This window comes from Nanorana parkeri, unplaced genomic scaffold (genome assembly GCF_000935625.1).
Source record: "Nanorana parkeri isolate BGI_ZX_2015 unplaced genomic scaffold, ASM93562v1 scaffold13, whole genome shotgun sequence".
Classification (NCBI taxonomy): domain Eukaryota; kingdom Metazoa; phylum Chordata; class Amphibia; order Anura; family Dicroglossidae; genus Nanorana; species Nanorana parkeri.
In genome coordinates, this window is record NW_017306281.1 from 2,702,065 (window position 1) to 2,717,209 (window position 15,145).

Here is a 15,145-nt window from a genome sequence, read left to right on the forward strand (position 1 = left end):
GACTGAGTGACGTTAGCGGATCCCTCTAGCCGGGTTCCTCCTTCCAGGGCGGGCTGTCTGCGCTACCAATCACCGGAAGTCTGGACATCCCGGAAGTGCTGTGCGAGGAATGAGTTGGGAAGCGACGTGGAGTAGAGTGGAGAGTTTCTAGGATCTCGGGCCAGGACTGGCGGATATACACAATGGGGTCTCTATTCCGGAGTGAGGCCATGTGCCTGGCACAGCTTTTCCTCCAGGCCGGCTCGGCTTATGATTGTGTCAGCGAACTGGGGGAGATGGGGCTGGCAGAGTTCAGGGATGTGAGTATTGGAGTGTGTGTGTGTGTTGATGTCTGTCCTAACATGAAGTCTGGTCAGCTAAAGTGCTCCAGGAGGACCTGTAACATAGACACAAGGGGACGAACACTTCCATTCATCGGCTGTCATTTCCTGTGAAGTGCTCCTTGAGTCTTGTTTGCACAGCTTCACTATGTCTCTGTAAATCAGGAACAGGGGGGCATCTCCAACTGGTCCTTCAATGGTGGGGGCATCTCCACCTGGTCCTTCAATGGTGGGGAGACAACCAACTGGTCCTTCAATGGTGGGGAGAGGACCCTGTGGGGTGAAGATAGTGGACAACACAAAGTATGTCAATGTGCAGCAGTGATCGCTGGCCATGGTGGAGGTGGGTGTTGTCTTACTGTACAATGCCAGGTCTACTTATAATGTCCAGGCCTCCTCCCTCTGTAAAAATCACTACCTGATAGGATTTCTGAAATGTACCGCTAAAGAAAAAAGTTTGATTTTTCTACCCTCCCTATTTCCCGTCGTCCTCATCGCTCAGTGTGACTTCTACAGTTAACAATATGTACATTGAATAACCAATCTTTAATGAGTGCATTCCAAAGACAACATGTTCATAATGTTATGCATCACAGCTTCTAACTTTATAGAAATTAATCCTAAGCAAGCTTAAACAGAAGTAAAGCCAAATCTTTATCACTAATGTACTCTGGTGACCCATAGTCCACCTATAGAAGGCTACTGCCCGCTATATGCTGACAGCCCAGAGCCGTACTTCAGCTGGTAAGGATCGTGACAAAATTGTTGGAATCCACCTGTCTTCCTGATAGCTGGCTCCGCCTCTCCAGAGCCAGCACAGCTGTGCCTGCCCCCAGCCTATCTGTCCCTTCATAGTGAGCGCTGGGGTAACAGAGAGGGAAGGGGGAAGTCCCTGCAGGGAGAGGTGACTGACGGAAACCATGTGCTGAGCAATTGGCAATTACATGATCACTCAGCTCTCGGTATAAAGAGCTGCCATGTGACAGCTGCAGTGTCCCCCGCCGGTTCTTGGTATTTTAGAAGAGTATATTTTACTATCCAAATACTTCTCTTTTAAATACTTTATGTTCAGTCATTGTAACTAAACAGCTTGACTATGCCCTTACTTGGAAGGGTAGACATACCTGTACATCCATTTTTGTTTACCTTTTATGCACGCACCCAACTTGCTGACCATCGTTTTTAATTTTTTTTGGGAGGGGGGTTTAAAATTCCAGTAACCACCAATCTTGTGGGAGTGTTTGGAGGGAAGGGATGTTTGAAAATGCTGCTGACCACCAAGTAGTGCTGAGTCTGGGCTTTCTGTGATCCCAGTTCACCTGAGTTTGCCCAGGCCCACTCAAAACCCCTCACTGCCACCCCCTACTCCAGACCCAACCAGTGTTGGCAGTTGCGGCGTGGACATTCCCTACCCCTTTGTGACGTATAACTGGGGCAGGGAATGCACCTCGACGCACCTGATTGGGTGGCACTCAGTGTTTTGAGCAGGCTTGGGCAAACTCAGCCGAACTTGGTTTGTACCAAGCCCAGCCTCATCTCTACCACCAATAAATGGGGGTGGTGACCACCAAAGATTGTGGGATTGTTTTGAATGGGTTTAAAGTGTTTTGGTTTATCCATGACATCTAGCCATTGCACACAATGTCATTTGATCCTCCAGGGAACCTTCTTCAACTAATAATGGAAGACTTGCACTTGGCTTCAGTTTGTGACATTTTAAGGCTATGCGCATTTTATTTTCTATATATAACCAACTCAATTGAGGCAAAAAAAAAATTGAATCACCTTGGTGTGTCTACTTTCCAAAAAGGGGTAATTGTGGGAGTGTTTGCACTGTGCTGGCATATTTATTTGATATGTTTACACTAGTAAGGTTAACATTGTTTTCAACATTTTTTCCCGTTTTTATATAGTAAAAAATAAAAACCAATGGTTATTAAGTACCACCCACAGGAAGCTCTAGCCGTCTCAAAATCTTCTCTCAAAATGATATAAAAGTCATTTGAGTACAGTGTTCCACGTCTGAGTAATTGTCAGTCAAGCTGTCCATCTTATGGGTCCTCCTGCTGACCGCTACATAATTAATCTGTGGACGTCAGCAGAGTATCAGAATCATATAGGCAGCAGGAAAGTTAAGTACTTACGTTATTTGTTCTGTTAAGGTATACCATGTTTCCAAAAGCCTACTGTAGTAACAGGCTTGCTTATAAGCACACTGCACCCGACAGTTTTATGGGGTGCCCCCAATTTTAAAGTGCAAAGAATAGCCAAGTACCTAGTAGCACAATCAAAAAGCTGGTCGTATGTGTATATGTGTATATATATATGTATGTGTGTGTGTGTGTGTGTGTGTGTGTGTATATATATATATATATAATTAGGGCTGCGGAAATTAACGATTAATCCCTCGATTAATCGTTAACCCCTCCACGGATGGGGGGGAGAGGGACACCTCCCTTAAATGACTTATTTCAGGTTGGGATCCCCGGCATTGGCAGTGATCCTAGTTCATTTTATTACTTCATTGCTGTGCTGTATGTGTATAGGCCAATGTAGTTGGATGTGTATGTGCGTTATAATTAATCGATTAATCAAAATTTCAATTAATCGAACAGGAAATTTTTAATCATTACCAGCCCTAATTATATATATATAGATATAGAGAGAGAGAGAGATTTGAATGTGTATGTTAGATTGTAAGCCCTCACAGGCAGGGCCCTCTTTACCATCTTGTCTTGATTTGTATTGTAACTGTAATGTCTTCCTTATATTGTAAAGCGCTGCACAAACTAAAGATCCTGTATAATAATAAACATTTTATTAATATTTTTCTCTTTATGAAACAAGCCGAATACATTTTTTTAAAATAATTATTACATCTATATAAAGTGCATTCCATTTTCTGCCATCTGGTAAGGTAATTCTTTATAGTCTACCAGAGAGGTATCGGGTATTGTTTTAATGAAAGCTGCTGATTCCAAGAGAATTTGAAAAGAACTTTTGAAATTACTTTTACATGTTATATCTTCTGTGGGGTTTTAGATCTACTTTAAATGTGGGTACCTATAGTTATGTTATGAGTTCCCTAAGAGACCAGTAACCTAAAGCTGGCCATACACCTTACAATTATCTGCAGACTTTCTGTGGTCAGGTGGAAAAGGTGCAACAGATTCCTCCATCTACACTTAACTGTGTGGATGGAGTAATCTCCACCTGGGCCAATCTGTTGCACTTTTTTTCTTCTGACCACAGAAAATCTGCAGATAATTGTAAGGTGTATGGGCACATTAAGATGCTCTATTAGGCTGGGCACACACCTTACAACCATCGTAAGACTTTTGTCTTGCGATGGTTGTAAGGTAATTTAAAAAAACGTACAATCTGCCTATCTTGGACAGGCAGATCGTGGGGCTGTCCCATGCACACCAAGGTGGGGCTGTCCCATGCACACCAAGGTGGGGCTGTCCCATGCACACCAAGGTGGGGCTGTCCCATGCACACCAAGGTGGGGCTGTCCCATGCACACCAAGGTGGGGCTGTCCCATGCACACCAACAAGTTTGCTTTACTAACTTGTAACCATTTGTGTTCCCCTGCATGCATTATGCACAGGTTCGCTATAAGGCTTACATTTATACTAGTGTCCAAGTCCCACAGAACATTTGTATTTTGTTAATATCTAAATTGCTTTACTTTGACATTGTGACTTAACCTGTGCACATGAAAGGTTACCTGCTAAACAAGCGTTGCTGATGGCATTAGAAGATGAGTTTGGAAAATGGTGCTTTCTGATTTCTTTTAAAACAAAGAACTGAAATCTAAAAACAGTATATTAATAACCTTTCAGCAATAGCTGTTCCCTATTTCTCATAGGGAAGTTTTTTGTCTGAGCTAATATGAAGTACCTAATAGATTAAAACCAAACTTGGAGGAAGCGTAAAAAGATTTTCTCAAAAATCTGTTCTTCTGTGCGCCCAGGTTTGATATTGGATTAGTACAATGTATTTGGCTCTAAGAACCAGTTCGGCTGGTAGATTAAAAATAAAAGCAACTACAACTTAGAAGAGAGGGTATACAAAAACATTGTCCTCGAAAAAGCTATGGGGTTCATGTCGATGGAGGTTAGAGTCAAGCAATGCTTTTTTCAAAAGCAAAATGCAGCGTTTGATAAGAAAACACTGCATTTGACTAGCTTTGCCTGCAGTTCAAATACACCGTAAATAGGAACTTTACCCTTATCTTCAAAAAACAACAAAGACACCTTTTAGAAATGTTTAGTGATGACAATTTAGTGAGACAAGGCTACTAAATTTAAACACGTTCACATTGGAGGTGAGGAGATTAAGGGGGGATATGATCTCCATGTACAAAATGTTCAATGGTGGTAGCAACATTAGCGATAAACTTTTTAAAATTAACTCCGTTACAAAAACTAGAGGCCACCACCTAAAATTGGTGGGAAAAAAATTCCAGCACAAGGGGCGAAGGGGGTTCTTCACAGTAAGATCAGTTAGGGTCTGGAACTCACTGCCACAGGCGGTGATTTCAGCAAAGAATGTGGAATAGTTCAAGAAACTTTTGGACGATTTCTTAAGGGACCGTAATATACAGGGGTACAGGTACTCCTAGAATGAGATCCTAATAGGTTGGACTTGATGGACTAATGTCTTTATTCAACCTCAAATACTATGTAACTATGTAATCTACAAACACATACTTCTAGATAATTGCAGCTTTTTATTTTTTGCATACCTTATTTTTTATTTCTTCCCTAGTCTTCTGATAGTAGCCATGTTAACTAAGGGCAGGTTTTAGATCTCCCTTTACTCCCTGGAACTCTGGCACATGTGACTAGGACATGTGACAATGCACATCATCTCAGGGGAGGAAAATGCCTTTCCTTGATCTCATGAGATTACAGATGAGATCTCCCAGCAATGCTCTGCTGATGTAACCTTTCCAGGATGCAATGCTTTGGCATGATTACATCATTTGTGTCAAAGTGGACCAGGAAGTGGGAACAAAATTAAATTGTAAAGTAAAATAAAAATTATGTTTGTTTAGCTAATGAATGTAAGATTTCATATCGGCATCAAGAGCTGTATGCTGATGTAATTTTTAGTCAGTGCTAAAGGTCCGCTTTTAGGACATGCTCCATCAGAAGAAACATAAAGCAAGTCAAATCCCACCATTGAATTTTGCTTAATTACCGTCAGTGGGATTTTCTGACCTGTGTTTGAGGGGCATTAAAATGCGGGAAAGCACCTGTCAACATGAACCCCTATTTGTATGCTGCAGTGCAAGTTTTTGCTTTTTGTATGCAGTTAAACTAATATAGTTATTTATGCTTTTCTACTTTATTATCCTGAAGGTCAAAGGTGTAGCATCTTAAACTTTATCATAGATGGTTATTGATAACATAGGCGGGGGAAACTTGGCATTTCATTTCGTCTCTGTTAGATTTTGTAGTAGTAGGTGGAGGGAGAATGAAGGCTGTATAAAAATAACAGAGGCAAAGCACTGAAACAGCAGCAAAACTGTCTGCCACATGAGTGAAAAGATGATAGCACCTTGAAGTGTATTTTCACTTTTGCAGTCAAATTTGAGAAAACGCCTCTGTATGTTTGCTATGTATTCCTATTTACACTGCATTCTGAAAAATAACTTTTTAAAAAAATATTTCTTTCCTTTTTTAGATGCTTTGTTAATGCAGGCAAGATGGCTGATTTCAGGTTGGCTGATTCAGCACCTTCACAATGATCTGGCTTAATTGACAGATTTAGGACTGAAATTTTGAGTGGGGCTCCCCCCAATCTGCAAAGTTTTAAGTGCCCATTTTTTTTTCTAGGGTTCTATTTAAGCAGCTTCACTTACCTTTTCCCTTGCTCCCCTAGCAACCATCCTCTTCCCTTCAGCGCTCTGGGTTGCAGGCTGGCCAGCGACGTCTTCACTTACAATTCAGGACTGCTGGTCCTGCATTGAATATGACAATGTCCGAGCGCCTGCAATCAATGGATCACTAAAGAGAGGAGGCTTTGGGGTCCGTTTTGCACTGAGAGGAGAAATCTGTGAGAGCAGGGGATAAGCTATATAAAACTACAGAAATCTGCATTTTGAGGTACCTTGGATAAAAACAAGTTTTGAAGCTTCCCTGGAGTTCACGTTATGCCTTATAGTTCCTCTGCTGGAATGAGCTGGCAGTACCATGTTTTGAGTAGTGCCAGCTCATTCAGGGAATGTGGCATGCTGTTTGAGTCTTGGAAGCACTTCCAATACAAAGCCACAGTCAGCCGCATAAATGTACATTGACTCCAGGCTGCTGACACGGACGTTGCACTTACATCCATGGCAGCACAGAAGGGTTGAACCACCATGGAAACATTAATTGCACAGTTGACAGGTTTCCCCATAATAGGTATTGCACTGAGAGTTCATCCATAACTGAGCAGGTTAGAGAGATGTGCCATATCATGAGGATGGAGAGCTTGACTGCACGGATACAGTACATAATAGATACAAGCTCGATTTTTTTTTTCAGATTTTCAAACCTTCCTACAAACGGGCTCCTATCTAAGTCAATCTGTGTCTTGGCTATGACACACGTACACCTTTGGGGTAACCCACTTCCCTTTCCTCCCGCTGTACACCCAGCTCTATCTTGCTATACCTTTCTCCCTGCTTCCTTCCCTCTCGTCTATTTTGCATCTTTGAATTGTTTTTGTCCTGGACATCCTTGGTGACCTACTCACTGGGACTGTAACCTTGCCAGATACAAGTCCACAGGCCTATAAAATATATTCACCAAAGATTAGAATATCCTCCTTTTGTGACATTTTCTGTCACTAACAACCTCTGTGGGCTTGTTATCTAACAATACCACTTTCATTCCTTTTGTACAATAGTGTTTATAGTTCATTGTGTGTCATGCAATGTACCTGGATGTCTGGTGGTTGAGGGCCCATTCACACCACATACAGATTACCTCCATACCAGACTGTTTCTGGACCCAAAATGCACCCCAATGTATCCCTATGCTATTTCTTGCCTCTGTTCCCACCAGTGCAGTCCGTTCCTGACTAGACCAGAAAAATACTGCTAGTCCTATTTTTTTTGGTCTGGTCTGAAATGCATCAAAAACGCATGAAATGCACTGGAACGCACCTGTAAGACCAAAAAAATTGCCACAAAAATGCAATGCACTATATACCAGATCTGGTCCGGAAAATGGTGTGAACCCAGCCTAACTCTTGCTGTACTTTTCTATGCCGCCTTTTATTGCAGTTAAACTTAATTTTATTTTAAAAAGTCAACAGATAGCAACACAATACTTTGCTATATTGATGTAGGTTTTTTATGAATAGACAAAAGATGAAAAATCAACATGACATTACAACTGTGATACCTGCGGGGAGTGGTTTGTTGGCCTCATTGCTTTGCTGCATATGTTCTAAAGACATAGAATTGAGATAATCTGTTATACCTACATGAAATGATCATAGAGGTCCTCCTCATGGGCTGGGTTTACTTGTGTATTTCAAACAAATGTCACATTTTTATCTTAACAGCTCAACCCTCATGTAAGTGCCTTCCAGAGAAAATTTGTTGGTGAAGTAAAGAAGTGTGAAGAGTTGGAAAGAATATTAGGTGGGTAGTCAGAAGATCTAGGTTTGTGTTTTGTGATATGTTTACCCTATTGCTTTCTTTTATTGGGCTTTATTTTGAGGGGCTTTGACAACTGCATACTTAATAAAATTAGTAGTACATATGCAAGCAAAAATTCAAGACCACTTCACTGGCCATAAGATATTGGATGCATTGAATGATTACTTATAATTTATAAAGGATCTAAGATTGTGGCCAAAAAGCAACTGACTAGTCACCAGTGTTGCTTGTGGGCTCCTTGCCACTGATCTTCATTACTAACTTACCATGTTTTGTTCTGTCCGTTCTCTGTTTGGGGGATGCCATATTGGTAAAGAGGCGAGGTTTTCCTTTCTCATGTCAGAGCTACCCTCTGTTGACTGGTGGTCTGATAATTAGTGGGGGGATAATAAAGAAGCAGCAGGAGAGGTGGTGGAAGCACAGAATGAAGCAGAAGCAGCTAGATGCAGTGCAGATCCCTCTCCAGCAAGCAGCAGTGTATTGACTTTACCAAGTCTCAGTCTAAATCTTGTAAGATTAGCAGTCAGCGGCAGCAGTGCCTTAGATCTCGCACTGCAGATATACAGCTATTGGAATATAAGCAGTTACATACCAGGAAGTGCACTGCTTTTTTTTCAGGAGAAATTCCTTTTACTCCTGGAGTGTTTGCATTAAGGAGATGCGCTTGGAAAACGCGGATGCTGCCATTTCTTTTGTAGCTCCCTGGAAATCATTCTAATTCAGTGGTTTCCGTAATCACAGTGGCCTGGACCATGAAATTGGGTCACAAGTTAGAACTTCAGTCTAATAGATGAATACCTGGTTCAGTGAGACACAGCCAGTCAACTTGCATCTTCAGAATGTGTTTAGTAATGACACATGTATATTTCTCTTGGTACTGTGCAGTTCCTTTAAAGTATCTATCCAGCTAAAACTTCTTGCTTCTGGTTTTGAATGGAGTGTGGAAGGGTTCGCACTCTGTCAGCTTTTTATTGCCATCCAGGGCTCTGTTAGAGAGACCCTCACTTTCCTGTCCTAGTGACATTGCTTCACCAAATAGGAAGTGAAGGGATTGTTCCAACAGCAACACAGACAGGAAAAAATGCTTTCTTTTATAGATTTCGGAATTACTAGAACATCTGATTTTTATTTCTGTGTCCCTGTTTCAGATTTTCCCCAACTTCCCGTCTAGTGAGACCATTTTCCGTAGGATAGGAGGTGAGGGTCAATTTTGCCCCAGGTAGCCCTAAAGTGGAACTGAAGGCAATTTTTTTTTTTTTTTTTTTAAATTTAGTTTTGAATAAAGAGAGATTAGAATACCTTTTGGGGTTTGTTATTGCTGTCTGTGTCCCTGTTAGGGAGATTCATCCTCTCTATTATGGTGATAAGTGAAAGAAAATTCCACATTTTGGATTGTCACCAGAACAAGAATAGATACGAAATCTTCCATTGGTGACCCTGCTGACCACCAGGGATTTCCTCTCACTTCCTGTTGTGGCTATTGGACAGGAAGTGAGGGGATATCTCTCCAATGGAACACAGACAGCAGTAAAATTCTGAGAGTGGTTAAAACCCTCCCTTTATTTAAAAAGAAATAAAATGGCTTTAGTTCTACTTTTAAAGACCTTACATGGAATGTTACCCTTCTCCACTCGCTCCAAAACTTGAAAATAATTTTCTGATTTGAGTTACAATTGAAGATGTGTTCAGATTATATTCTGTCTTTTTTTTTTTTTCCTTGTTGAATAAAGCCACAGAGGAGGAAGGCTTCAAGTTTACGCCAGTGACAGCAGACTCTTTCCAGTTTGTACAGGAATTTGTGCTGTCACATGAAAGTAATGTTTTACATAAAACAAAGTACAGATGTCTAGCTTGTTACATTTAGTACAGAGATTGCTACAAGCTAATGTTCTTCCTGATGGAACATATCTTCTATAACAAGCACATGACCTAATATGTTCTCTTATCGGGAAAACTGCACATGGCAACCTCACCAAAGCAATTATAGGATAAGGCATTGTAAATGTGGCCATTCACAGACGTGAACGTGTGCTAGGTGGTGGAAGTTTTCAGTGTTGGGCTTTGGAACTTCGTTTGATGCAATTTCTTGAATTAATTAATTTTGGTTTTGCTTGTAACCAACTACTATTGCACCCCCTCTGGCATCCACTGGTATTCTTAAAGTAGGGAGTCAATCTTCATAGCCAAGGTACTTGAATGTATTTTTAACAAAAATGTATGTTATTTGTGTACCACTCATCTGTAGATCCTCAAATCATCTCTGAATTGGTGCTGACACTGTCCTTCCTTCTGGAGGGTGGCTACTTTTGTTCCCCATGGTCCCTGTGTGTGTTGTAAAGTAGTCACCGCTCCAAGCTCACTCCCGTGATGAACTGCAATCTCATGATGGGAGCAAGCTTGGTGCGGTGGCTACTTTACACACACACACAGGGACCATGGAGGACAAAAGTAGCCAACCTCCAGAAGGAAGAACCAATTTGGAGATATTTGAGGATATACAGCCAAGTCATACACAAATAAGACACATTATTATTAATAGTTAAAGGAGAACTATGAGGTGAGTGCTTTTCACTCACCTCATAGTTCTAGCCGACCTGTGACAATGAGACTGTCACAGGTCAGCTCAGTCGATCGAGAAGTGAGCGAACACATACCGGCGTTCGCTCACCTCTCGATCCTGTCACAGCTCTCTGCCGTGACGGGAGGGGCTGGATTCTTCCCTCCCCGATCCGCCAGCGCTGACTGGCAGATCGGACAGGGGAGGGGGCGGGTACAGCTGACTCTGCCTCTAGATAGGCAGAGCCAGCTGTCACTCACGCAGCTGGGCGGATCCAGACATAATTGTCTCGGTATACTGCGAGCAGTTGCTTGCGGTATACTGTGGCCTCTCTGTATACCGCGAGCAGTATACTGAGCCTAGGGTGACGGGAGGACGCTAATTTGTGTCCTCCCCTCCCGGCCGCGTCCATAGTAACAGGCGGCGGGAGGGGAGGTGAGTCACAGGAGGCGTGTGGCTTCTAGTAGGGACTGGCCGCGAGCTGCCGTGTGACAGAGGAGGCGGGGCCGAGGGAGACGCGGCCCGGCCGGCGGAGTCTGCAGGCGGGTCCAGGAAGCCATTGTGCCGCCGGGTCTAGGCACGGAGGAAGACTGCTGATGGGACCGTGAGAGAGGCGGCCCGGCCGGCGGAGGCTGCGGGTGGCTGGAGGAAGAAGCTTCGGCGGCTGGACGAAGATGCAGGAAGAAGAGGCATATCCTGGAAGCAGGCTGGGGAGGTGCAGGTAAGAGGGGCAGCATGTGTGCAGGGAAAGGGACCTTGTACAGCCCATAATAGATCCAGCACAGCCCACTTGAGAGTCTCTGTGCAGGGTCTATGGTGGGCTGTGCAAGGTCTATGGTGGGCTCTGGAGGGGTCTCTGGTGGGGTTTTCAGGAACTCAGGAGTGCTGTGCAAGGTCTACAGTGGGATGTGCGGGGTCTTTGGCAGTCTCTGCCTGAGACCCTGCAGAGCCAACCAGAGATCCTATACAGCCCACCTCAGACCCTTGCTTCCCTGCAACGCTAAGGCCTCATTCACACAGCTAAGTGTCGGCCCGTACAGATCCATGCGGCATGCACGGTCGTAATGGGGCGTTCCCCGGAAGGACAGGTGTTGCGTGTGATTGTACGCAGCAGCCTGTTCTTCTCTATGGGAGGATGCGGCCGTATGCACACCCGAACTGCACATCCATGCGGGTGTCCGTGCTCGGGCACCTGTCTGTGTATGAGTACGGACACCTTCATGGACGTGCAGGGTGGGTGAGCGTAGGGCAAAGTAGGCCACATCCTCCCATAGAGAAGAACAGGTTGCTGCGTACAATCACACGCAGCACCTGTCCTTCCCGGGAACGGCCCGTTTTAGAACAATAAAACATCTATATTTGCTTTCACACAGCTGTCGTGAAACTACAAATCCGATCATGCATCTGCCTCTGGGATCATTTAACCTGTTCATGCTAGCAGGGGAGAATTGTAACTCTGTTACTACAGTGTACTGGAAGTGTGTACTATGGATCATTTAACCTGGTACACACATCCAGTACACTGCAGTAATAGTTACAATTCTCCCCTGCTAACATGAATAGGTTAAGGCCTTGTTCACACCAAGCACGTTCCAGGAGCAGTTACAGACCAGATCAAAACTGCGTCTAATGCATTCCAATGGTATTTTGGGCTCTAGTTCACACCGCAGCGTTCAGTTCCGAAGCATGTAAAAAAACTGCAGCAAGCCATATTTTACCTGCTCTGGAACGCTCTGGAATGCATGCAAACACCCTCGAACGCACTAAAAGCACATTCTAAATGTAAATTTTTTTTTTTAACCCAAAACGGCCCGGAACACATCAAAAACGCGACACAACCCACTGCACTGCGTGTGCAGAAACTCATGCAGATCTGGTCTGCATTTGGTGTGAACAAGCCCTAAATGATCCATAGTACAACTACATGTTATGTACTATGGCTCATGATTTAACCTATTCATGTTAGCAGGGGAGAAATTGTAACTCTATTGCTGTAGTGGAGGCGTGTGCTGTATATAGTTTTACTACATATACAGTACACACTTCCAGTACATTGTAGCAATAGATTTTTCAGCCAGCCCTGTCCCAGCTTCCCTCACTCACAGTTTCACTCCGATCCCTGTTGCCCTGATCTCGTGGTCGGCGCTGGGCAGGATGGCTGTATCGCGACTTGGTGCTCAGCTTGTGGGAGGAAGTTCACAATTCTGCCCTGCTAACATGAATAGGTTAAATCATGATCCATAGTACATATACAGCACACACGTCCCGTACACTGCAGTCTAGAGCTGCAGCTAACGATTATTTTCAAAATCGATTAGTTAGCCGATTTATTAAGTTCGATTAATCGGATAAAAAATGGCTCCAGTGATGGACTATGAGTTTGTATTGAGATTGTAGTCCATCACAGGAGCAAGCTTGGAGCGGTGGAATTAAAAAAACAAAACAAAACTGTGATGTGCAATATAGTGAAATGAAAAGTGTAACATTTATACAGCAATGAATGCAGAATGGCACCGGCTATAGAGGACTACAAAACCCAGCAATAGTACATTGTACAGCACAATGCAGAATACCACCAGCTATAGAGGAATACAACAAATCCCAGCAATAGTACATTATAGCTGGTGGTATTCTGCATTGCGCTGTATAATGTACTATTGCTGGGTTTTGTAGTCCTCTATAGCTGGCGGTATTCTGCATTGTATAATGTACTATTCCTTGATTTTGTAGTCCTCTATACAGCGCAATGGAGAATACCACCAGCTATAATGTACTATTGCTGGGTTTTGTAGTCCTCTATACAGCGCAATGGAGAATACCACCAGCTATAATGTACTATTGCTGGGTTTTGTAGTCCTCTATACAGCGCAATGGAGAATACCACCAGCTATAATGTACTATTGCTGGGTTTTGTAGTCCTCTATACAGCGCAATGGAGAATACCACCAGCTATAGAGGAATACAACAAATCCCAGCAATACATTACAGAGCACCATGTGTGGGAAAGTGCAGGATTACCTGAGCAGTCTTCCAGCAACTTGTTTCAGAGATCGGGCCAGTCTATTGGCGGCTGTCATCCGCCCACACTTGCTCCTCTTTACTTCTTCCGTGTCCCCTGTGCCGATCGTGGATTTGGGCGGGCAGGCGGTGAGCGTGAGGTGGGGAGGAGGTGCGACACGCAGTGTGTGTGGAGCCGTGAACAGGGCCAACCAATCGGAAGCCGATTAATCGATGATTGAAAAAGTTGACAACTTTTTCAAGTATCGATTTTAATCAATTATGTCGATTTAGTTGTTGCAGCCCTACTTCAGTCTGCAGCAATAGAATTACAATTCTCCCCTGCTAACATGAATAGGTTAAATGATCCATAGTACAACTACATATTGTACTATTATGTACTATGGATCTTTTAACCCATTCATATTAGCAGGGGAGAATTGTAAATCTATTGCTGCAGTGTACTGGACGTGTGTAACATGTACTATGTACTACATATAGTACACTGCAGCAATAGATTTACAATTATCCTCGGCTAACATGAATGGGTAAATGATCCATAGTACATAACATGTACTTGTACTACGGATCATTTAACCTATCAATATTAGCAGGGGATAATTGTAAATCTATTGCTGCAGGGTATTGGGAATATGTACTATATATCGATATGTGTGTGTGTATGTATATGTGATATGTGTGTATGTATGTGTGTGTGTATATATATATATATATAATCACATATACATATATACATACATATCGATATATAGTACATATTCCCAATACCCTGCAGCAATAGATTTACAATTATCCCGTGCAAATATTGATAGGTTAAATGATCCGTAGTACAAGTACATGTTATGTACTATGGATCATTTACCCATTCATGTTAGCCGAGGATAATTGTAAATCTATTGCTGCAGTGTACTAACATGTAGTTGTATTATGGATCATTTAATCCATTCATGTTAGCAGGGGAGAATTGTAACTATTACTGCCGTGTACTCTATATGTAGTACACACACACACACACACACACACACACACACACACACATATATGTATGTATGTATGTGTGTGTACTACATATAGAGTACACGGCAGTAATAGTTACAATTCTCCCCTGCTAACATGAATGGATTAAATGATCCATAATACAACTACATGTTATGTACTATGGATCATTTAACCCATTCATATTAGCAGGGGATAATTGTAAATCTATTGTCTGCAGTGTGTGCTCTATATGTAATATATATAGAGTACACACTGCAGACAATAGATTTACAATTATCCTCTGCTAATATTAATAGCTTCTTAATAGGGACCCCCCTAGCCCTCACTCACTGCTCGATGATGGCCGATGCCTCACGATGTGCCACGCTGGTGAGGTCGTAGTCGGCGCTGTGCGGGAGAGCAGCGGCAAGTCAGCGCTGGTCTGGTGGGAGGAGCTCCAGGTGGGGTCCTAATTTAGCTGGCCAGCGACTGCCGGGTCGCCGGCCAGATAAACTAGGACCCCACTTGGAGCTCCTCCCACTGGACCAGCGCTGACTCGTTGCTGCTCTCCTGAACAGCAGCAGGAAGGGAAAGGGGGGGGGGGGGAAATT

At 43.1% G+C, this 15,145-nt stretch overlaps 1 protein-coding gene across 1 annotated transcript in view; it reads left to right on the plus strand.

The window, feature by feature from the left end:
* The window catches only part of ATP6V0A2 (ATPase H+ transporting V0 subunit a2), a 54,377-nt gene that overhangs the window by 1,900 nt on the left and 37,332 nt on the right, over positions 1 to 15,145 (plus strand). The window contains exons 2-3 of the mRNA XM_018557411.1: positions 152 to 299; positions 7,885 to 7,963. Of these exons, the coding sequence (XP_018412913.1) occupies positions 183 to 299; positions 7,885 to 7,963 (196 nt within the window). The 5' untranslated portion in view covers positions 152 to 182. The remainder of the gene's footprint in view (positions 1 to 151; positions 300 to 7,884; positions 7,964 to 15,145) is intronic.